At 42.5% G+C, this 24729-nt stretch overlaps 1 protein-coding gene and 1 long non-coding RNA gene across 5 annotated transcripts in view; one reads left to right on the forward strand and one right to left on the reverse strand.

Moving 5' to 3' along the window:
• Positions 1–24729, forward strand: part of CAMSAP1 (calmodulin regulated spectrin associated protein 1) — an 88685-nt gene that overhangs the window by 31651 nt on the left and 32305 nt on the right. For all 4 annotated transcript variants that reach the window (XM_029062423.2, XM_029062422.1, XM_029062427.1 and 1 more), the window contains exon 3: positions 24140–24402. In XM_029062423.2, the coding sequence (XP_028918256.1) occupies positions 24140–24402 (263 nt within the window). The remainder of the gene's footprint in view (positions 1–24139; positions 24403–24729) is intronic.
• Positions 149–17630, reverse strand: LOC120638332. The gene is made up of 2 exons (XR_005659937.1): positions 17564–17630; positions 149–327 (listed from the first exon to the last, which is right to left on the reverse strand). It is a non-coding gene; the product is annotated as an uncharacterized LOC120638332 (long non-coding RNA).

Genomic DNA, 24729 nt, shown 5'->3' on the forward strand with positions numbered 1-24729 from the left:
ACCACCTGCCAGCCCAGATCCCCCCCTGATTGACAAATCCGATCTTAAAGCAATTCCGTATCTGGTCTCCTTGGTAGATGGGGACTGGGTCTTTGTTGCCCATGTTAGGCAGATAACTGGTTTGAAATTTAAATAAAGCCAAGAAGGGCATGGTTTGATGAATTTTTTTTTTCAAGAGTGCTTTCAAGGGTTCAGTTGTCGACACATCTGTTACAGAAGCATCATCCTGAAGTACAGTGGAAAGGGAGCGGGCAATCCTGGATTAGTGACGGAAACTTTTAAAGCTATCCCTTCGGTTGAACATCAAAAGTGCTTCATTGTAGAATCCTGTAAAAAAGAATAGTTAAATGTGTTTTAGGAAGCACTGGGTGGACTCCCAATATTTTCAAAGGCTGCTTTTTTTAATGCGTTCCAGCAAAATACATCAGAAGCTTGTTTATTTATCACTACTAAAATAGGCCATTCGAAAACAGTGTTAGTAACGATGATAATGATCAGTTTCCACTTCCCTAACATTATATTATTTTTGTTTTGGAAAGCTAGGTAACCTTATTATTCTAATCGGACCTAATATGCTTAGCGGATTAGGCCTTGTTTAGTTAATGTTTTCAAGCTTTGGCCAAGTAAGTCATTCTCATACCAAAAAAAATAAGATAATTGTAACTAAAATTGTTATCTTGAATTTTATTGATCGATCTGGTTTTGTTTGGGCGGATTTCTTCGGTAATCCTTTTATCATTAATTATATTTTTCATTTTTTTATGGTATATGGTAAGCGAGCGCTTCCTTTGTTCCAGGCATTATTCTAAGCACTGGGATAGATACAAGCAAATCAGGTTGGACACAGTCCATGTCCCATATGTGGCTTATTGTCTTAATCCCCATTTTACAATCGAGATAGCTGAGGCACAGCAAAGTGAAGTGACTTGCCCAAGGTCACAGAGCAGACAAGTGGTGGGGCCGGGATTAGAATCCAGGTCCCTTTGACTCCTGAGCCTGTGCTCTATCCACTGGGCCACACTGCATCTCTACATATGGTTCCCCATATAGAATTGTTTTGTTCCAGTGAAATAATTGTTTCTTAATACTAAAGATGCAAGAGTGGACTAACCCTTCTAAACAGGTTGAATTGGCTGCTCTTAAAAACTTGCTGAACAGGCATTTCTCTTAGTGAAATATTTCAACAGTTGGAATAGAGAAGTCTTGTATAACAGCTATAGTTGAGTAGTTAGTCACTGGGATAAGCATGTTTTGTGAGTGTAAGGGATTAAATATGGTGTGTTTTGTTTTATTTCAAATTTTATTTTATTTGCTGTTCTAGATGCTTTTCATTTTCTAGTTACTCAATCTATGCTCCCATAAAGCAAGGAAGGACTGTTTGCTTTCTTCATTGTGTATGCTTATAGGCCAGATTATTTCAATATCTTAGGGTCTGGGTGAGTGCCTTAGAAAGGTAACTATTTACTGGAGAACTTGTACTGCTTCAGTTTCTTCAAAAAAGAATTCATCTCATTATTAGGTCTGCCAACATTTCAGTAATATGCATTTTAACATATTTTCATTGGTATACGTTGATATCGCAATGAGAAAAAGTAAAAATCTGTGATGAAACAGTTGATTGATTTAGAAAGTGATTTTACTGAACTTTTCAAAACATTTGAACACATTATAAGGTAGAGTTTTACAGGGTGACCGTGAAATGTGCCAGAACTGAAGCAGCATGAAGACTGCTTTATGATCCTAACTTGAATTGCCCTTCTACTGGTGTAATAGTAAGGTCATTTATCAGTAGCATGATTCCAATTTTATTCACTTTTTTCATGGGTTTGAGTTGGGAGAAGTATTTGAGTTCAGCAAAACCACAAGTTCAGGTTCCCTTTAAAATTGTTGTGTTAAGTGGGAGAGCTTAATTTAGAAACTGGTTTTACTAAACTTTTCAAAAGGCTTAAACCTATTAAGCAGTTTAGAGTTCATTGTGAGGTTCCATTTTCTTTCCACTTCACTGCTCCTCACCTTTGAAGTGTTTGTGACAAATGTTAAATTGTATAGTTTGTGAGAGAAATAAGCCTTTTAGAAGTAATAGTGTACATTTCTTTCTTTCCAGTTCACATTCCATAAAAATATCTTCTACACTTTTCCCACTGTTCCTTTCGCTCCCTTTTACCTTTCTCTTGATTCTGAACATTTGAATTTGGACTGAAAATTTTTTAAAAAATGTTTTGATAGAGTTCTGTATGAATTTATAGTTGATCCCAACTAAAGCAATATTCAGAGGAGTGAGAAAGTAATGGTGCTACTGCTGTGATAAACATTGATCATGTAGGGAGTGTATCCCCACTAGACCCTGGCTCCCCCTTCCATCCCCACCAACCCCAAAAAAGAAATCCTGGCCACGGTCACTTTAGACCAGACTACTCACTCTCCAAACCTCTCTGGCCTGGAAATCTCAGCTGAAAATGAGAAGCTTAATCACAGCAGCCAGCATGGTTTTCTTTCTTAGTCCATCCAAGTACTTTTCTCCTGCACTTAGTTTTTCACTCTTGGCATTCAGATTTCTTCTAGCATTGTAAAATTCTCTTGTGAAAATTATTTTTCTCCACCCTTTTTTTCCTTCCCTAGGTTTCATCAGTTCTTTGGTAGTGTTAAGACACAGGGCAGAAACTTACTAATGGGGTTTATCGACCTACTGTATCCAACCGATAAACCTCATTAATAAGTTTTCAACCTTTAAGGAAGCTTCTGCTTCACTGAGTTCATCCTTATACCTTTCTGCTTATCTTTCTCAGGATTTTCTTTCTCTTTCTCTATCAAGATGTGGGGAAGTAACTGGTAGTTGGGAAAGAGTCATGATTCTCTTGAATTGGAGCCTCTATATAAAGAATTAGGTTATACCTGGGACCGGAGTATGTTTTTTTCTTTTTATGCTGTAGCTGAGAGTATCAGTTTAGTAGTAGATTCTCTATGAGGTAAAATGTAATTTTGCACACTACTGGCAACTCCCTGAGGCATGGAGAATAAGGTTGTGTCCAAGTTGACATCCTTAGAGAGTCTGATTCCTTTTTTTTTTTTTTAAAGTCATGAGACTAGAAATGTTTAGTAAAGAGATTGAATGAAAGCAAGAAGTCCTGATGGTTTTATTTGTACTGGAGTAGAAAGTAAGCTGAAATTATATGGGAAGGATAATTTGAGGCTGCCTTTTCTTTTTTTAACCTTTTGGTTTGTCAGAATTACCAACCCTATGGACAGTTCCACTCCCCAGAGCATCTGTCATTTGTAGTAAGTAATTAGACCTTTGATGGAGCTCAGCCGTTGTGCTGTCTTACAACCTCTTACTGCTGTATTCTCCCAAGCTCTTAGAACAATGCTTTGCATGCAGTAAGTGCTCAATATATACTTTTGATTTAGCTTTTCTCCGTTGCTGATGTCACAGGTGAGATCAGTGTTCGTATCTTTCTGTTGCTGAATTGTACATTCCAAGCGCTTAGTACAGTGCTCTGCACATAGTAAGTGCTCAATAAATACTATTGAATGAATGAATGTAACTTGTTTTATGCATATATTTATAGTTCTGTATTTTGGGGAATTTTTTAATTTCCTTTTTTCGGTAATGTCTTGATACTTTAGTGACACTTGGAGGTCTGAATAAATGTAGGAAAATCAAACGTTTAGTATTTATTGGCATCGATGCATGAGGGAAATGGATATCTTTAAAATTCAATATAATCCTGTGGATGAAGCACTGGACTAGAATTAGGATACTGGATCTTGTCCTGGGTTAGCTCTTTATTTACTATGTGATATTGGGCTGAGTATGTGACTTGTCTGTCTTTAAAATGAGAATGATAGAGGGTTAATGTGAAGGCAAATTAATGAATATGAAAGTATTCTGACATCTTTAAAGTCAGGGTAATGGGATGGTGGTATTACTGTTTCTGTGGATTAGTGATGTCATCTAGTATTTGGAGAGGGATAGGACTTGGGTTCTAGTGCTAGCTGTGTCACTGATCTGCTTGCTCAGTGACCTTTAGATAAATCCCCTACCCATTCTGTGCCTCAATTTCCTCATGTGACTTACATCTCCTTTTAGATAGCTGACAAACACTTTGTAATAATAAAAACACTATCAAAATTCAAGGTTGTATTATTGCTAGAACGTGGGATTGAAACTTTGTCAGCTGGACATGAATTACAGCATTTCACCTCATACATAATTGTAAGGTTAGATCAGTTCTGACCCTCTTGGTATACTTTTTCCAGGTTTTAGTACAGCGGTCTTCACACAGTAAGTGCTTAATAAACACTATTACTACTGTAACCGCTTTAAACAACACCTTTCTTTTAGTCAGTTGCACAAGGGAAGCAAGATCTACCTTCACAACATCGCTAAAATCCAGCCTTCCCTCTCAATCCAAATTGCTACCGTGCTGATCCAAGCATTTTTATCTTGCCTTGACTATTTCATTAACCTCCTCAGTGACTTCCCAGACTTCTCCCTCTGCTGCCCTAATAATTTTCAAAGAAAAATAAATGTTAAGCCCATGTATTCCCAGTCTTGAATAACCTCCACTGGTTGCCCATCCACATGAAACAGATATTTCTTAGCAGTGGTTTTAAAAGCACTCAGTCACCTTGCCCCCTCCTTCCTTACCTCACTGATCTCCTGATGCAACCCAGCCTGCACACTTCGCTTCTCTAGCGCCAGCTTGCTCACTGTGCCCGCTTGTCTATCTTGCCGTCCACCCCTTTCCCATATCCTGATTCCAGGCTGGAACTCCCTCCCACTCCCAGTCCAGCACTTTCCCCACTTTCAGAACCTTATTAAGGACGCATCTTCAGGAGGCCTTCCCCAATTAAGCCTTTTTCCTGGTTCCCTCTCCCTTATGCATTCTCTATTCACTTGGATCTGTGACCTTTGGGCATTTGGAATTAACCCCTTGTCAGTGAGTTGTATTTGCTTGTGTGCTGATCACTGTACTAAATGGGATAATACAGTACAACAATATAACAGACTCATTCCCTGTCCTCAGCAAGTGTACAGTCTAGAGGACACCATGTGTACATATTCTATAAATTACATAATATAAATTATTTATATTAATATAATGTCCTTCTTCCCCTCAAGACTGTAGTGCCTCCCAACTCTGTTATATTGTACTTTCCCAAACACTTAGTGAAGTGTTTTGCACCCAGTAAGGGCTCATTAAATACGTTTTGATATCTCACCTCACTGATTACTATAATCCAGTATGATCACTTCACTCCTCTAATGCCAACCGCTCACTGTACCTCGATCTCATCTATCTCTCCACTGACCTCTGGCCGGCTGGCCCAGGCCTCTGGCCTGGAGTTCCCTCTCACTTCAAGGACGACGGAACACTACTCTGTCCACCTTCAAAACCTTAGTAAGATCACATCTCCTCCAAGAAGCCTTCCCCAACTAAGCCCTCATTTCTCCTACTTCTTCTGCATCACCCATACGCTTGGGCTGGTACCCTGTAATCAATCAGTGGAACTTATTGAGTGTATACTGGGTGCCATCACCTGAGACGTTATATGGGGGCCAGGGGAAGAGACGATGAGTGGGTGGTGTTTGTGGGGTAGGGATAGGGAAGGGAGGTGGGCATGGGCAAGGGACCCATTGCCTCCTCAAAGTCCAGCTACCTCCTCTCCTGCTCCAAAGGCACACTGGATAAACAGCACAGGCACCTTGGGGCAGAGGAAAAATGGAAGTGGTGGGGCTGTACCTGGTGGTGATGGAGAGACAGGAGGGACTGGGGGTGGGCCAGGTACTGCCTCCAACCAGCCAACAGGCCTACCATGTCCATAGTATATATTGGGGCAGCTGTCCTGGCACTTATCTTTTACTGGAGCCGAGTTCTGACTTGTTATGACAGCCACTAATGAGCTCCACCTCCAATCCTTAACCCCATTTTCAAGCTTCTAGGAAAAAAAGCAATAACAATAATACCATCTTGAATTCATGTCATCTATCAGATAACTGAATGCTTTCATTTTTCTCTCATTAGTTCAAGTCAGTATTCTTATGAGGTAGGGAACCACTGGACTGTTGTTGCCTAGCTATATTAAGATTCCTTATCAGTCATCATATTAAGTGCTTACAATATGTGAAATACTGAGTTTAATACTTCTGACATGATCTCTGGCCTGCGGAGGGCTCACAGTTTAAGGCGGAATGGCACCCTAAAGCTTGCGAGCTAGACCTGGCCTTCTTGGGACCTTAGTGCACCTCAGCGAGCCTAGCCCAGCACCAAGGAGAAGCCACTACCCTGGAATTGAAATGGCTCTCCTTCCGGCCTCTGCCATGCAGGCATTTTCATGGTGCTTTTGAGGCGAACACGGACCCCAGATGGGCAGTCACACCCACCTTGGACTGGTCAGAAACGGGTGCTGGAGCCATGCTGCTCCCGAAGAAGCGCTCTCTACTTCTCTGCGGAGTGAAGCTGTGAAGGAGGATCTCTCTCTTTCTCCTGCCTCTGAGGCACATTTTGTGGTATTCTCTGAGAGCTGCAAATGGCACAGATAGGTTGGGGAGGGGAAAGGGCAACTGTATCCCCTCAAACAGTCTGGTGGACTGGAGTGGAGGAGCATGATGTTCTTAAAATTTGGTTGGGGCACCAAATATTCTTTGGCATCAGCCACCCAGTTCAGCAGTATGGCCTAGTGGATAGAACATGGGCCTGGGAGTCAGAAGGATCTGGGTTCTAATCTTGGCTTTGCCACTTGAGACAAGTCACTTCTCTATGCCTCAGTTACCTCATCTATAAAATGGGGATTAAGACCGTGAGCCCCCATGCGGGACAGGGACGGTGTCCAACCTGATTAGCTTGAATTTACCCCAGCACTTAAAACAGCGCTTGACACATAGTAAGCGCTTCACAAATACCGTCACTATTATAGCCCCACTTTCCTTTCTCTGCCCCAGCTGTGGGAGATGGGGAGATATAGGGTAGGATTGGGACAGCTACTGTTGAGGATGCAGGTGCCGGAGTTGACCATTACATGGCTTCTCCTTCTTTGCTTGCGTGGCTTAGTGGAAAGAGCATGCGCTTTGGAGTCAGAGGTCATGAGTTCGAATCCCAGCTCTGCCACTTGTCAGCTGTGTGACCTTGGGCAAGTCACTTCACTTCTCGGTGCCTCAGTTCCCTCATCTGTGAAATAGGGAGTAAGACTGTGAGCCCCATGTGGGACAACCTGATTCCCCTGTGTCTACCCCAGCGCTTAGAACAATGCTCTGCACATAGTAAGTGCTTAGCAAATACCAACATCATTATTATTATGTTCCTGTCAGAGGCCTAGGCTGGAAGGTAGGAAGGGCTAGGGAGATGTGACAGAGCTAGCCACACTGGCAGTAACAGCTTAGCTGTGAAGTGGCTACAGCTTTGGGTCACTCTGTGACGTGATGATTTCATCACATGGTACTGTTTGCCGAGTGAGGTAATTTTTTCTGGCTCTTTGCGCAGAAATCTTTCCACTAAGTGCACTCAGTAAAATGCTGCTGCTTCTCACAAGTCTTTGCAGATTACTTTCTGGATTTCCATTTTAGATTTGTATTTTTATGGGCTACTCTTGTTTCTGAAATGATGAAACCTCTAAAAAAATTGATCTAGCGAGTGTTTCCTTTACCAATGAAATAATTATTGCTGTCCAGTGTAGGGAGAGTGGTTCAAGTGCTTAGTACAATGGGCTGCACACAGTAAGTACTCATGATTATGATTGATTGAGACACTGCAAATAAATTCTGAATATTTGTTACCCTAATTTCTTACGGAAATCTCATGTGAGTGCCCTACTTTTCCAAAAGGGTAGTAGTTATGGTTGTCATTTTTTTTTTCTTGTTGGTTTAAAGTAACCAAAGGTCTTTGTCAGTGTCATGGAACTCTGCTAAAGATTTTAAAATCATTTATTGAGTAAATACCTTTATTTTTCTACATCTGTAAGTAGATTTGCCGCTCAAAGAAGAGTTAGAAAAGTTAAATTGGACTTTTTTTTTACCGTGGAGACATCGAATTGTTTTTGCAGACTTCAAGAAATGTATAATGTATGTGGATCATTTTAATGAAAGGGCTCTGAGGAAATGGGTCAGGTTCTGGGCAGAGTTTAGAAGGGGTAGAGAGGAGAGAGTCTTGTGGCTATAGATTGCTGGCTTGGGGAAGAAAAGCGGCATCTTGGCCAGCACTAGAAGATGTTTCGGATTGTGAAGCTCCAGAATGTGACATCCACCAGCACCCTGCTAGAAGCTGTTTAGTAGGTCACAGTGGCCTGAAGTGCCGTAATCAAGTGGATTGTTGGGAAACCACAGAAAAGCAGGCATATCAGCTAGGTTCACAACAGAAAGAGGTAGACCATTTTTGAGCCGAGGTTGTGGAAAAATAACAACCCTGAGAAGGTGGAACAAAAGTGGTGTTTGGCATTGTGTGCCAGTCAGAGTAGCTTTGGGGCACCTTGGTATAAGCGTCAGCTGCAAGTAGTTACCGACCCCTTGAGTTTTGTATATAGTGAGTTGATGGCTCTCAAAACCCTAATCCTAATTTTGTCTTTGATAGTCTTCATGATGTGAGCCCCATTACAGGGGCTGTGTCCAACCTGATTAGCTTGTATCTACACCCAGCACTCAATACAGTGCTTGGCACGTAGTAAGTGCTTAACAAATGTTATTATCATCATCATGATCATGTTACTGAGTCTGTATTCAGTGGCAGAGATGCTGCCAACTCCATAGGGGTGATGGAGGCAATCACCCTTCAGCTCTTAGACTATGAGCCCTATGTGGGTTCTCCTCTTACCTCTCTGGCCGGTCATTCTCGGTCTCCTTCGCTGGAGCCTCCTCCCCCTCCCATCCTTTAACTGTTGGAGTTCCTCAAGGGTCAGTTCTTGGCCCTCTTCTGTTCTCCATTTACACTCACTTCCTCGGTGAACTCATTCGCTCTCACGGCTTTGACTACCATCTCTACGCAGATGACACGCAGATCTACATCTCCGCCCCTGTCCTCTCCCCCTCCCTTCGGGCTCGCATCTCCTCCCGCCTCCGGGACGTCTCCACCTGGATGTCGGCCCGCCACCTAAAACTCAACATGAGCGAGACTGAGCTCCTCATCTTCCCTCCCAAACCCGGTCCTCTCCCAGACTTCTCTATCACCGTGGATGGCATGACCATCCTTCCCGTCTCTCAGGCCCGCAATCTCGGTGTCATCCTTCACTCGTCTCTCTCGTTCACCCCACACATCCTATCCGTTACCGAGACCTGCCGGTTTCACCTCTACAATATCGCCAAGATCTGCCCTTTCCTCTCCACCCAAACGGCTACCTTACTGCTACAGGCTCTCGTTATATCCCGGCTAGACTACTGTGTCAGCCTTCTCTCTGACCTCCCTTCCTCATCTCTCGCCCCGCTCCAGGCTATTCTTCACTCTGCTGCCCGGCTCATCTTCCTGCAGAAACGATCTGGGCATGTCACTCCCCTTCTTAAACAACTCCAGTGGTTGCCTCTCAACCTCCGCTCCAAACAAAAACTCCTCACTCTAGGTTTCGAGGCTCTCCATCACCTTGCCCCTTCCTACCTCTCCTCCCTTCTCTCTTTCTACCGCCCACCCCGCACGCTCCGCTCCTCCGCCGCCCACCTCCTCACCGTCCCTCGGTCTCGCCTATCCCGCCGTCAACCCCCGGGCCACGTCCTCCCGCGGTCCCGGAACGCCCTCCCTCCTCACCTCCGCCAAACTGATTCTCTTCCCCTCTTCAAAACCCTACTTAAAACTCACCTCCTCCAAGAGGCCTTCCCAGACTGAGCTCCTCTTCTCCCTCTACTCCCTCTGCCACCCCCGCTTTACCTCTCCGCAGCTAAACCCTCTTTTTCCCCTTTTCCCTCTACTCCTCCCCCTCTCCCTTCCCATCCCCTCAGCACTGTACTCGTCCGCTCAACTGTATATATTTCCATTACCCTATTTATTTTGTTAATGAATTGTACATCGCCTCGATTCTATTTAGTTGCCATCGGTTTTTTCGAGATGTTCTTCCCCTTGACTCTATTTATTGCCATTGTTCTCGTCTGTCCATCTCCCCCGATTAGACCGTAAGCCCGTCAAATGGCAGGGACTGTCTCTATCTGTTGCCGACTTGTTCATCCCAAGCGCTTAGTACAGTGCTCTGCACATAGTAAGCGCTCAATAAATACTATTGAATGAATGAATGGGTGACAGGAACTGTGTTTATCCTGATTGTCTTGTATCCACTTCAGTGCTTGGCACAGAGTAAGCACTTAACGAATACCACATAAATAAGCTTTTTGAGCTGGACTTCCAGCCTTGCCAGTCTCCATTCTCTTGTCAAACGTGAGAATGCCCAATCAGAGTTGAACATACCTCAAATTACGACTTTTTGATCTGTTACTATTTGAAGCCTGATGCCTGCATATTTTTCCCTCCACTCTCAAAGTACACTGACATTAAAGTTCGGTGGTATGTAAAATGCGAGCTATGGACAGTGGTTACATGAGGTGAAGCAAAAATTTGAAAGGAATTTTTTTAGTGTAAAGTTTCTTGAGGGGGGCTTAAATTTGTGTGAGATAATACCTGCTTTATGTCATACAAATGTTTTTTGCTAATACCCAGTGTAGCAGCTACAAAACAATAGATCTGCCCCAGAGTCCACACTGATAAATCACATTTCCAGCTTTTCTAGAACAGAGGTAAGCCGAAGAGCAAGTGAGCATTGTCTCTTCCATTAGACAATTGGCCGTGCTGAGCTCGTCTGCACCAGCCCTGCTAACTTGATGTGTTGTGAGATAGTAATTATCAATACCAAAGAGCCCATATAAATCACAGAAAATCTACTAACCTTAAGTTCAAGAATATTTTGATGCATTCAGAAAGATTTTCACCATTTTTATAATAAATTATATTTTATTGTCTAATAATAATCATGGTATCTTGAAAGTAGGGCTCATACCTATTCAAATGTAATTTCCCAGTAGTGCCTTTTGTACAGAAGGTGCTCAATAAGTACTATTGATTAACTGACAGGCTGGCAGGTCCCCTAAGTGGGGAATTTTTCAGTGGGGCTCTCAGGCTTATCAGGGCTTGCTCAAGGATGCAGTCCTACAGGAAGAAAAAAATATGCTGATATCAATTTAGTGCCCTTGAGTCTCTTGTTGTTAAATGTGACTGTGTATGCATTATAATCCTGGCTCTGCCACATGTCTGCTGTGTGACTTTGGGCAAGTCACTTAACTTCTCTGGGCCTCAGTTACCTCATCTGTAAAATGGGGATTAAGAGTGTGTGTCCCATTCGGGACAGGGGCTGTGTCCAACCAGATTAATTTGTATCTACCCAGCGCTTAGAACAATGCTTGACACATAGCCTAATGAGGAAAATTTTGTAGGGGGAATTGATAAGGATTCTGCAAATATTTTTTTTTTCAGTGTGCCATTGTTTGTTCTGGGCTAATCCAGCTAGCTATTCCTCACTAAACAGCAAACCAGGTGATATAATTATAGAAGTCTAAATATCAGTAAATTCCCTCCCATTTTATCAGTTACAATTTGAGGATGCTTTTAGGTGTGTGGCTTCAATAGTGATAGCATGGGTCCCTCAGTGGAATTTGTATGGAAGGAATAAGTAACTGGGTCATTAATGTGTTATGTAATTTTTCCAAATGAGACAGTAGAACTTCACCTCCTACTTTTCAGATTTATTTACCTTTGTGTTCTTATTTTACCATTACAGTTAACCTGGAAATTTATCATTTTTATGCATAGAGTCCAGGGATAATCATTAATTCAGTTTAAGTCCCATAGAGAAGCAGTTTGGCTAGTGGATAGGGCACGGGCCTGGGTGTCAGAAGGACCTGGGTTCAAATACTGGCGCCCCCACTTGTCTGCTGGGTGACCTTGGGCAAGTCATTTCACTTCTCTGGGCCTTGGTTACCTCATCGGCTAAATGAGGATTAAAACTATGAGCTCCATTTGGGACGGGGACTGTGTCCAACCGGATTTGCTTGTATTCACCCAGCACTTAGTATGGTGCCTGGCACATAGTAAGTGCTTAACAAATACCACAATCATTATTATTAGGCAATAAAATATAATTTATTGTAAAAATTGTGAAAATCTTCCCAAATGTGTCAAAGTATTCTTGAACTTAGTGTTAATAGATTTTCTGTGATTTATATGGTCTCTTTGGTATTGATAATTACTGTCTCACAACATATCATGTTAGTAGGGCTGTTGCCGGGGGCTCACCATGGCCAACTGGGAAGAGACAGGGACCCTGGGTTCTAATCCCAGTTCTGCCACTGGTGTCCTCTCTAATCTTGGGCAAATGACTTCACCTTTCTGAATCTCAGTTTTCTCACTTGTAAAGTCGGGATAACGTATCTAGCCTCATGATTTCTCAGATAGAGAATTTCATGAAGGAGAGGGACCTTGTATTTACCTCAATGCTTGGCATTTAATAAGCACTTAAATGTGTACCATAGTAATAACTGTCTTAGTAATAGTTTAGAATTTTCGATTAAGCAGAATTATTGTGAAATAAGTTTAAAATATATATTTCTTAAATTGCTCCTTGATGTGTGGTAATTAATATGTTATGCAAATGGAATGTATTTTTAGCCTTATAGAAACATCAAAGTTTAGAATTGATTTGTGTTAACTCCAGTTTAAACTATGCTACTGAAAGACAAATGTACTTTCATATTTCTGATTTATTAATTTTTTTAAGTAGACTAGCCTTGGAAATCAGTTTTAAAACACGACTAGTCCACTAGTATTTTCACTAGCCTACAGTTTTTAGCAGTCCCCTGCCCCTCCACAGCCCATGTAAATTTTATGCACTTCCCAAGGGATCTATTAAATTCAAAAGGAACAATGTTGTGGGCCAATATTTTTTATAGAAATATAAGAAAATATAGAGTAACTCCATGTCTGTTGAAAATTAGAACTGAAAGAAGGTGACAAATTAACTCAGAGTAAAGACTCTTTTCCTAGGAAGAAGAGAGAGAAGAGAAGCAGCTTGGCTCAGTGGAAAGAGCATGGGCTTGGGAGTCAGAGGTCATGGGTTCAAATTCCGGCTCTGCCGCTTGTCAGCTGTGTGACTTTGGGGCAGTGCCTTAACTTCTTTGTACCTCAGTTACCTCCTCTGCAAAATGGGGATTAAGACTGTGAGCCCCACCTGGGACAACCTGATTACCTTGTATCTACCGCAGCGCTTAGAACAATACTTTGCACATAGTAAGCGCTTAACAAATGCCATCATTAAGGGACATAGTGTATTAATAGTAGTAGCAATTATTGACCCCCCCCAGTGTAATGCAGGGCTCTGTACTAGCCACTTGGGAAGGACATTTCTTAAATTGACACGTTACCTGCCCACAAGGAGCTCACACTCTAATAGGGGAGACAAATATAAAAATACAGCTGGAGTCATTAAAATAAATCCAGTGAACATATAAATGTAAGTGCTAAGGGAGGTACAAGCATTAGCCAAAGAGGTGTTGGTTCAGGATGCTGGGAAGTAAATCAGGGAAATTGTGTTGGAAGTGGTGGGATTATAGTAGGGATATGAATATAAGGAGAACTTGGTCTGCCTGAAGGGAAGGAAGGAGTTTCAAACGGTGGGAATAGTGATGGGGAGGGGACAGAGGCAAGAGAGTTGAGAGTGAGATACTGCTAGAAGGTTTGCTTGGGAAAAGGGGAGATAGCGAGTAGGAGCCTCGCAGGTGAAGAGAGCATATAGGGAAAAAGGGATCTGTTAGTGAAGACCTTGAAGGTGATAATGAGGAATTTTTGTTGGATGCAAAAGGACACAGTGAACCATTGGAGGGTTTTGAGGAGGAGATGTGGCAGAGCGAGGCCTCAGGAAGATGATCCAGGACAGCAGTGTGTAGTATATGTTGGAGTGGGTCGGAAAAGCCGGAGGCTGGGAGACCAGCAAGAAAGTTAATGAGATAATTTGGCCAAGGGAGGACCTGAGAGTCTGTACCTGGGTGATAGCAGTTTGGGTGGAGAGGAAAGGGTGGATCCAGGAGATGTGTGGTGAAGAAACAGTAGAATTTGGCAGCTGATTGGAAGTAAGAATTGAATGATAGAGAAGAGTCTAGGATAACACCAGTGTTGCAGGTTTCTGGAACTGGGAGGGTGCTAGAATCATCAACTGAAATGGGAAAACTTAGGGGCTTAGTAGGGGAAAATGAGATCTGCTATAGACCCATTCACTTTGAGGTAACAGTAGGATCCCAAAGTAGAGATGTGGGATTTTCTCATCATTTTGAGAAAATGGATCCAAAACTTCCAATGGCTACCCATTTTTTTGCCATATCAAACTCCTGGCAATTGGGTTGGGCTGCCCAACAATTCTTCCGTATTCTCATCTCCCATTACACCGCAGATTGAAATCTTTTCATTCAAAATAATTAGACGTGATCCTCAAAATCTTTCCCTCATCTCCTCAGCCTCCTTCCTCCATCCACTCTATCATGTTTCTCATTCTTCTCTCAGATCTTTTGCCTGCTTTCAAAAATCTATCCACTCCAAATGGCCCTCCAAACCCATTCCTTCTCATTGTCTAAAAGCACTTGCTCCCACCACTCTCTCCCTGACTGCTATCTTCAACCACTAGCACTCTGTTGACTGCTGTCTTTATGTCTGTCTCTCCCCTTTCTTAAAATAACCCTCTGAATCCCACTGCATCTTGCTGCTACTACCCTATTTCCCTTTTGCCATTTCTGTCCAAGTTCCTCAATTGGTTTGTATTCACCCATTGCCTCCATTTCCTTTGCAATCTGTTTTCCATTCCTTTTGCTCTCCTGAGACTGCTTTCTTCAAGGTCATCAATGCCTCTTACTGGCCGAATCTACCAGATGCTACCCTAATCCATATATATGTGCGTGTGTATACATATATACACACATATATGCGCACATATACATAAACATCAAGCCCTTTTTTCCCTGGCTCCCTCTATCTTCTGCATCATCTATGCACTTGAATCTCTGATCTTTGGGTAGTATTTGATATTTGTCCCTCCTTTAACCCCCACAGCATGTATGTGCATATCTTTAAATTATCTATTATGTAATTTATTTCTATCAGTATCGACCTCCCCCTCTAACTGTAAACCCGTGAGCAGGGAGCATGTCAGTCAATTCTGTTGTAGTCTCCCAAGTGCCTAGAACAGTTCCTGGCACATAGTAAGTGCTTAACAAATACCATTAAAAAAAAGTGCTCAGTAAATTCCATTGATGATGATGATGAATCCTAATTGTCCTGAACCTCTTGACTGCCTTCAATCTTGTGGATCAGTCAGTCAATCAATGCTGTTTATTGAGTGCTCGCTATGTCCAGAGCACTGTACTAAGCACTTGGGAGTGTACAATCCAGCAGAATTAGCAGACAGGTTCTCTGCCCATAACGAGCTTACAGTCTAGAGGGGAAGACAGACATTAATAGGAATAAAATACTTTAATACAAATAAACTGGATCATGCCATTTTCCTGGAAATACTGTCTAAGCATGGTTTTTCTGATACAGGCCTCTTCTGGTTTTCATCTTGCCTCTCTTGCTGATCTGTCAACCCCTTAAGCTGTGGGTGCCCCTCAAGTATCTGTTCTATGTCCTGTTTTCTTCTTACTTTTTAAAATGGTATTTATGTGTTTAACGTGAAGCACTGTTCTCAGCGCTGGGATAGAACATTATTGTCATCAAGGGCATTTTTTTGAGCACTTACTATATGTAGGGCACTCTACTAAGTGCTTAGGCAAGCACAACACTACAGAGTTAACCTGCCCCTGACAAGCTTACAGTCTAGTGGGACAGGTACAAGTTAATTAGGTTGGACACAGTCCCTATCCACATGGGGCTCAGAGTCTAAGTAGAAGGGAAAACGAGGGAGAAGCAGTGTGGTGTAGTGGCGAGAGCACGGGCCTGGGAATCAGGGGTCCTGGGTTCTAACCCCAGCTCCCCCGCTTATCTGCTGTGTCACGATGGTAAGTCACTTAATTTCTCTGTGCCTCAGTTACCTCATCTGTAAAGTGGGGATTACGACTGTGAACCCCACGTACGACCCAAACTGTGTCAAACCTGATTATCCTAGCACGTAGTACAGTGCTTGGCACATGGCACGGGCTTCACAAAATACCATAAAGTAAGAGGTATTAATAATTGTGGAATTTAACCACTTAATATGTGCCAGACACTGTCCTCAGCGCTGGGGTCATTACAAGCAAGTCAGGTTGGACACAGTCCCTGTCCCACAATAAAAACCCGAAAGGGTACTGAATCCGTATTTACAGATGAGGCAACTGAGGAATAGAGAACTGAAGTGACTTTGCCAGGATCAGACAGCAAGCAGTTGTCAGAGTTGGGATTAAAAACCAGGTCCTCTGACTCCAAGGCTTGGGCTCTTTCCACTGGACTGTACTACTTCTCCATTCACTCCTTTGGGGAGCTCATCCACTCCCATGGCTTCAACTAAAATGACTCCCAGGTTTACTTCACTAACGCCAACCTCTCTCCTCTGAAATATCACATTTCCGCCGGTCTCCTGGACATCCTCCGGATGTCCTGCCTGCACCTAGCAGATCAGTATGTCCAAAAGTGAATCCTGACCTTCTCTCCCAAATTGTCTCCCCACCTTCGGATTTCCCATTGCAGTTGGCAGCTAGATTTATAAGGTCCTTAAGGGCAAGGATCCTGTCTACTAATCCTCTTGTACTCACTGAGTTTTTTATTTTAAACCCTGGTTCTCACATTCACATTCCCCTGGCCAGAAAGAATACAACATGGAAGTAACACTTGCAGATAGTAAAGGAGCAGGGTGATGAGATGGGTGAGCTCCAGTCCCAAGACTTTGGAACCATAAACCTGCACTAGTGGTTGGAGCAGCACCTCTCTCACTCAATTGCCAGGCATGCCCCTGTGGGGCATAGAATGCATCAAACAAGTAGGCAGGCAGAGTTGCAGCATTTTGCAAAGTGTATGTGGGGGTCTCTGCCTTGAAGAGGAACCTTCTGCACCACCCCATCCTGGAGCAGGGGAACCATATATCTCCAGAACCCCTCCTTTCTGGGTCAGAGCAGTGGAAAAGTCAAAAGAAAAATGGCCATATCCAAGCAAGGTAGGCTCATATTCTGCCATTGAATAAGACTATCCCTTCCAAATATACAAAATAGTAATTAGGAGGGATTTGATCATGAGTGTCAGTTGGAGGAAGTGAAAATGTGAGAAAGTAAAATATGTGGGGACCATAGGTGCTTTGGCACATGAATTTTTTATTCTGTGTTTATCAGTAGGAGGTGGCAGGGTATCAAGGGGCCGAACGGTGTAAGGACTGGAGATCGAAGAGTGAGATAATTGGCGCTATGCCTCCTAACGAAGGAAATGAAAGTGGGAAATAGAACTAGATTACTTTGTTGATGGTAAAGAATTAGAAGGGAGACTGCAATGGGGACGAGACCAGTGGTCCAAGATGAGGAAGAAGAAAAGGAGTCAGGGGGAGAGAGAGAGAGAGAGAGAGAGAGAGAGAGAGAGAGAGAGCGCGCGCGCTCACGTACCTCTGACTTGCACTCACACACCTGACGTGCACTCTCTTGCTTGTCGGGACTGGCATTCAGCTGGCCTGTCGCAGGAAAAGAGAGAAATGTAGGGAACCCTTTGCCCACCCTTCTGTGTCCCCATTTACTTGAATCTGAGCCCAGCCCCACAACATGTATGTACATGTTGATTTATAAGGTCCTTTCATGTATGTTCATGTACCTATGAACTCTTCTCCAACCCCTGCAGCAGTGAGGTCCTTGGTCCTGTTTTATATTTGGTATTAAGTGTCCCGATTGTAAAGCACTGTACTAAGCAGTGGAAGATTACAACCAAAGCGAGGCCCACATTCCAAGCCTTCAAAGAGCTTACAGTCTAATGGAGTAGCTATTTCTTATTCCTCTCCTCATTAAGCAGAAACTCATGACCTTGGGCTTTAAGGCTCTCAATCAGCCCCCTCCCCTCCATCCTTCCACTACATCATAGTTCAATCAGTCAGTCAATCAGTGGTATTTATTGAATATTTCCTGGGTGCAGAGCACAGTACTAAGTGCTTGAGAGAATACAGTTAAGGAGAGTACGTAGACACGGCCCCATCCGACAAGGAGCTTACAGTCTGGAAGAGGAGACATATTTAAATGAATTACAGATAGGTGAAATGGGAGAATATAGGGACATATACATACATGCTGTGGGGCTGGGCTCAGATTCAAGTACATGGGGACACAGAAGGGTGGGTAAATATGGTAAATGAAGGCTTCTTGTCTGAGATGTGATTTTGGGAGAGTTTTAAAGCTGGGGAAAGTGGTGGTCTTTTGAATATGAGGGGGATGGGAGTTCTAATTGATTGAGTGCCTTAAAGCAATCCTCCCCTTCCTCTCCATCCAAAACTGCTACCACACTGATCCAAGCACTTACTTGCTCTCCAGGCCATACTTCCCTCTGCTGTTTGTATCATTTTTCTAAAAAAAGTGTTCGGTCTACTTTTCCCTTCTCCTTAAAAGCCTCCCGTAGTCATCTGTCCATCTGTGCGTCAAACAGAAATCCCTTACCATTGGCTTAAAGGCACTCAACCAGCTTACCCCTTCCTAAACTCACCTCATTCTTCTCTTACTAAAACCCAACCCGCACACACACTTTGCTACTGTAATGCCAGCCTGCTCTCTCTACCGTGATCTTGTCTGTCCGGCTTACTACCTCTTGCACAGGTTCTTCCTCTGGCTGGAGCTCCCTCCCCTTTCATATCTGATAGACCCCCACTTTCCCCAACTTCAAAACCCAATGAAAATCCCATCTCTTCCAAGAAGCATTTCCTGACTAAGCCCTCACTTCCGTCCTTTCTGTATCACTTCATCTATTTGCTCTCCTTCCTGTATTAGTATGCACTTGGGTCTGTCACACTTAAGCGTTTTGGTTTTACACCCCAGCCTCACGGAACTCATGCCGATATCCATCTGTAATTTATTTTAATGTCTGTCTCCCCTTGTAGTCTGTGAACTCCTTGTGAGCAGGGATCATATCTTCCTACTCTATTGTATTGTACTCTCCCATGTGCCTTGCTGGGTGCTCTGCATACATTAAGCCCTCAGTAAATGCAATTAACTGAGAAAGATATCTTGCCTTTTTTTTTTCCTCTCTTCTGCCACTTGTGGAATGAAGAGGTTGTCACCTACCTCTGCAGAGCTGGCCCTTTTTGGGTAACTCCATATACCATAAATTAGCTGATGGACAAGTAGGCTAGAGGAGTGGGGGGGGTCGATCTATTTTGAGTTTTTCTGGTGTAAATCTTACTTTGTGGTTTAAATTTCTTTGAATATACTTTTCTTGCCATCAGTTCAATTGTATTTTCAATGAAAATGTTACTTTTGAGCTGATAGTATAATTAGAGCTCTTCAAAATACTCAGTTTCAGATTCTGTCCAGATTCCATGTCTTTTAGTCCTTTTGAATGTCAGGTTGGTAAAGAGTTTCCAAGCCTTCTCGTTCTAGGTGTTTTAGCAAGGTGGCCCTTCCTTCCCCACTAAATCATGCGCTCTTTGAAGGCATGGGTCGTGTCTTCTACTTCTATTGTCCCCTCCTAAGGGTTTAATGTAGTGCTCTGCATTTAAGTGTTTAGTAAATACTGTTGATTAAAATAATGACGGTCAGAGTAGTAAATTGTCACAAATTATATTGTTTAGGCAGATCGGTTTATGGAAAAAGTGAACAAGAAAGGCAGTACTGTGAAAAAGGAAGCAGAAGCAAATGCCATCTTACCTTCATTAGTACTCTAGATTGTAGGAATCATTTTCCTCCTGTTGTAATTATTTGTTTTTAAAATTTGGGTTTAGGCCTAGTCCTGTGTTATGATTTACATATGGGCCCTCTGGTTCCCAGACTTGGGCCAACACAAATATTCAGCCTCTCTTGGGATGGAGACCTTCCAGTCCTGCTTCCCAAGCTCCCAAATCCAGATGTCATCTGTAACTTCTAGTACATAAGGCCCAAGTTCTGGCAGAAAAAAAAAATACTGCTCCTACTAGTAGGAAAAGCGAAGGGACTGATCATGGTTATTCCTGCATCCCACTATTCTTTATTTGTGGTGAAATATTGTATTGCCTAATGGAAGAAACATGGGCCTGGGAGTCAGAAGACCTGGATTCTACTCCCATCTCCACCACTTATCTGTGGTGTGTTCTTAGATATGCCACTCAACTTCTCTGTGCCTCAGATTCCTCATCTATAACATGCAAGTTAAAAATTTGTTCTCCCTTTGCTTGTGAGACCCCCCCTAGGACAGTGACAGTGCTGAACTGATAGTATTGTCTCTACCCCAGGGACTTAGGTGATTCTTAGGAAAATTAGCACTCTCACACAATTTTGAAGGGGAGGATGTTAGCTATGTGCTTACGTGGATAAAGGGCAGTGCATTAAAATTATGGTGAGAAAGGCAGCTGTTAATGAGATAGTTTATTAAGTCATGGTGTCCTTAAAGTAGAGAGGTGGTCAAAAGTCTGAACAAAATAAAGTTCAGAAGAGTTCAAAATTCTCTTGAGAATAAAACTTAAGTACAGTATTAATGATTCAAAATCCAAAGGATAGAAAAACATAGGAATTAGTCAAATTATTCAGTATATTTTTGATAAAGAATAGAGTATCTGGGAAATAATTATTTTGAATGAGCACATCAATCCAATGTTGCAAGCTGCCCAAAATATAAGTGCCTAAGGTCAAGGATTGTGCATTTGAGGTGCACTGTATAGAAACAGACCTTCATGGTGGTTTTGGCAGAGTGCGATTATTATGATTTGGTGTAACGATAGCAAAGATGGACTCTTCTTGGCAACTCACAAATATGGTGGAAATTTTAGGGTCTTACTAGCTCATAAAGGATTAATGAGCCAGTATTTACTTTTATCAGAACAAACAAGTAACATGATGTTGCTCTAGGTCCTAAGTTCCTTGTGGGCAGGAACATGTCTCTCAACTCTATCTCCCAAGCACTTGGCATAGTGTTCTGTACAAAGAACGCTGAATAAATACCATTGATGGTAATGATGGTGATGTTGGGATGTATTAACAGATTTCTTAACATGGAAGGATCATAAAATAGTCTTCTGTCTCTCCATGCTGGTGCTCAGACTCTGAGCACCAAGGCCTTTTTGTATCCTACCCAGTCGGGTTCTGGCTATGGAAACAGTTGAGTAGACTGGAAGCTTTTTTGAGGGCAGGGATCCTCTCTAATTATTCTCTTGGACTACCCCAAGTCCTTAGTACAGTACTTGGCACACAGTAAGTGCCCAATAAGTACCGTTAATTGATCGAATACCAGAGAGGACACATGAAAGTGATCCAGGGTTTAAAAATAGGACTTGTGTGAAAAAGTTAAATTGATATTTGGCAGGGAGGATATTTGGCAGGGAGGAAAGAAGATCGAACAATCACTTAGGTATGTTTAGGGTTATTACTGGAAGATGGGAACAGCTGTTAATCGTGCTGAAAATGGAAAAATCAGCTTAATCATAAAAATATTTGTTAGACATGCTGGAAGCACATCTGCATTATAATATTTAAGCATTGGAATGGAGTTTTGAAAGCAGATGTGCTGAAGTTCATTTGAAAAATAAAGTGCTTTCTTAAGGTAAAGTGAAAAATTTGGGGCACTGGGCTGGAAAATTTTGTACTTTATATTATATTTTAATTTATATTTATACTTTTTATATTTAAATTCATTTTTCCCTATTTTCCCCCTGTTTTATTTCCATTTTTTCCTACATAAGAAAATGAGACACACTGTAACCTTGCTCCAACCTGTCAGTATTTTTGCTTCTGACAGTTATAAACTCCTTGAGGCAGGGATCCTGCTTTTTACTTCTGTTGTACAGGAAGCCCTTTGATTTATGGCACAATCAGTTCTGGAAATCTGATAAATTGAAGTGTTGTAAGTGAGAACCATTATTCCAATATCATATATGGGGCAATTAGCTTCCTGAACCAAGACCAGGTACTCTGTTTTTTCCTAAATTTTCTAAAAATGTGTACTCAAGTGTGTGAAGCAGCATGGCTCAGTAGAAGGAGCCCGGGCTTAGGAGTCAGAGGTCATGGGTTCGAATGCCGACTCTGCCACTTGTCAGCTGTGTGACCGTGGGCAAGTCACTTCACTTCTCTGTGCCTCAGTTACCTCATCTGTAAAATGGGGATGAAGACTGTGAGTCCCACGGAGGGACCACCTCATTACCCTGTATCTCCTCCAGCGCTTAGAACAGTGCTCTGCATGTAGTAAGCGCTTACCAAATACCAACATTATTATTATTATAATTAATAATCATAGATTGAAGCAGTGTTACCTTGTGGAAAGAGCGTGGGCCTGGAAATCAGAGGACATGGCATCTAATCCCAGCTTTGCCACTTGTCTGCTGGGTGACCTTGGACAAGTCACCTAACTTGTCTGTGCCTGTTTCTTTACAAAATGGGGATTGAATCCTACTCCCTCTTATTTAGATTGTGAGTCCCATGCGAGCTTGGGACTCTATCCATCCTGATTATCTCATATCTACCCCAGTGTTTAAAACAGTGCTTGGCACATAATAAGTACTTAAGTACCATTATTGTTGTTATTATCATGATTATTGTTGTTAAGTAAGGTAGTAGTATGTCAGTGTATTTTTTAAATAGCAATCATGCTGACAAAAATTTCCTAAAAAGTAAAAGCCACATATAAAAAATTTACTACTCTGATACTTGCATTACCCTTACCTACAAATGGTCTAAAAAGAGATAGTTTTATTATAATAATGATAATAATTGTGGTATTTAAGTGCTTACTATGTGTCAAGTGTTGGGAAAGATACAGGATAATCAGGTTGGACACAGTCCCTATCCTGCACAGGGCTCACAATCTCATTATTGTAGATTATTATATGTAATTATTATAGTATTTGTTAAGTGATTTATGTACCAGGCTCTATACTAAGTGCTGTGGAGGATACAAGAAGATTGGGTTGGATTCAGTGCCTGTTTCACATGGGGCTCACAGCCTTCCCATTTTATAGGTGAGGCAACTGAGGCCCAGATAATTTAAGTGATTTGCCCAAGGGCACCCAGCAGAAAAGTGGCACAGCTAGGATTCGAACCCATATCCTTCTGATTCCCAGGCCCGTCCTCTTTCCATTAGGTCACATTGCTCCTCTGAAGTGAGGGTTTATAGAAATGATGGTCGGTTAATTGTTCATAAGCCCGCTGCTTTCATACCTGCTGAAACTGACTCGGCTTCCTCGTGTTTGTCCTTCTCTTTAGGGTGAGCAGAGCAGCAGGCAGGTAAAGGGGCGAAACACCTGTTGAGTGATTGTGTGATTTCTTTGCTGGCTCGAGTCTGAAGGGATTTTACAAAGGCAGGAGAAAATGAAGGATAGCCCAGAAAAGTCGCAAGGAGCTAAGTAGAGCGGGGTGTACCTGTTTTTGTCAGTACTGAATAATATGAGAATTGCTACATTCTCCCTAGTATTGGGTCTCTGACAGTTGGAAGGTTCTTGAGGGTAGGGACTGTGCCCTCGCCACAGCCGGAGCCTGCTTTTTGGGCGACACTGGCATCTCCGCAACAAGCAAGTTGCAGTCTGATTCTAAGGTTCTTGCCAGTGGCCAGTTGAGCACAGGCACAGGATGGCACTGAAGAGGTCTGCCGGGGGCACTGTCTTCCCCCAGTTTCTTCCTGGCCCAGAATGGTCTCCTGGGTCAATGACCTAGTGGGGCCAACAAACTGCTCCACTGTCCCTTCCTGCCTCCTCCAACCCCTCCTCCCTTTCTTTCACCCTGTCTCTGCTACTGACACCCTACAGACCCAGGGGCTGGACAGGGTGGAGGGGTAAGATGAAGTGAGGGCTGCATGGCACCCCCCATTTATTGGCAAGTGCATTTTCTCTGTCACCAATTAAAGTATCTTGGTATTCAGAATTCATTTGAAATTCTAGCGATGTGGTGGTGGCTCGTTTTTAGTAGGATCACTCGTTTTTAATAGGATCACGTATGGCAGCCTCTGTATTCATAACTACATTTTGAATGTGAGTTTTTCCCAATTTGCTCCTTATTTAAATGTGCTAAATTTTGAATCTTTCCTTTCAGATAACATCCCCGAGGACCTTAAAGATCCATTTTACATAGACCAATATGATCAGGAACATATTAAACCACCTGTTATCAAGCTTCTGCTGTCCAGTGAGCTGTATTGTCGGGTCTGTAGCCTCATCCTGAAAGGGGACCAGGCAGCCGCAATACAGGGACACCAGTCAGTTATTCAGGCCCTGTCCCGGAAAGGAATTTATGTAATGGAGAGTGATGACACCCCAGTGACAGAATCTGACCTCAGTTGTGCACCTATAAAGATGGTGAGTGCTTGCATGTGGCATTTAAAACCAAAATTTGAATTTATACAGTTATAATTTTCTGTATTTTTTTATGCGAGACTGGCTTTGGGTAGTGAGAATCATTTATAGGTATGTTCGCTTTTAGACTTCCAGTCTAAAATGAGTCCAGAGTTAAAATGGGCTAGCTATTGAATATCTTATTTATCCTGAGATGACTTATATAGATGTCAGACCTGTTGTGTCACTCCTCTCTTTATTTTGGTTTATTTAATGGTACGGGGTTTTTTTTTTGCTGAATGAACATGATAGTTTAATTGATTGTGGAATTCTGCCTGGTCTTGAAAGGCC

This window comes from Ornithorhynchus anatinus, chromosome 4 (genome assembly GCF_004115215.2).
Source record: "Ornithorhynchus anatinus isolate Pmale09 chromosome 4, mOrnAna1.pri.v4, whole genome shotgun sequence".
Taxonomy (NCBI): domain Eukaryota; kingdom Metazoa; phylum Chordata; class Mammalia; order Monotremata; family Ornithorhynchidae; genus Ornithorhynchus; species Ornithorhynchus anatinus.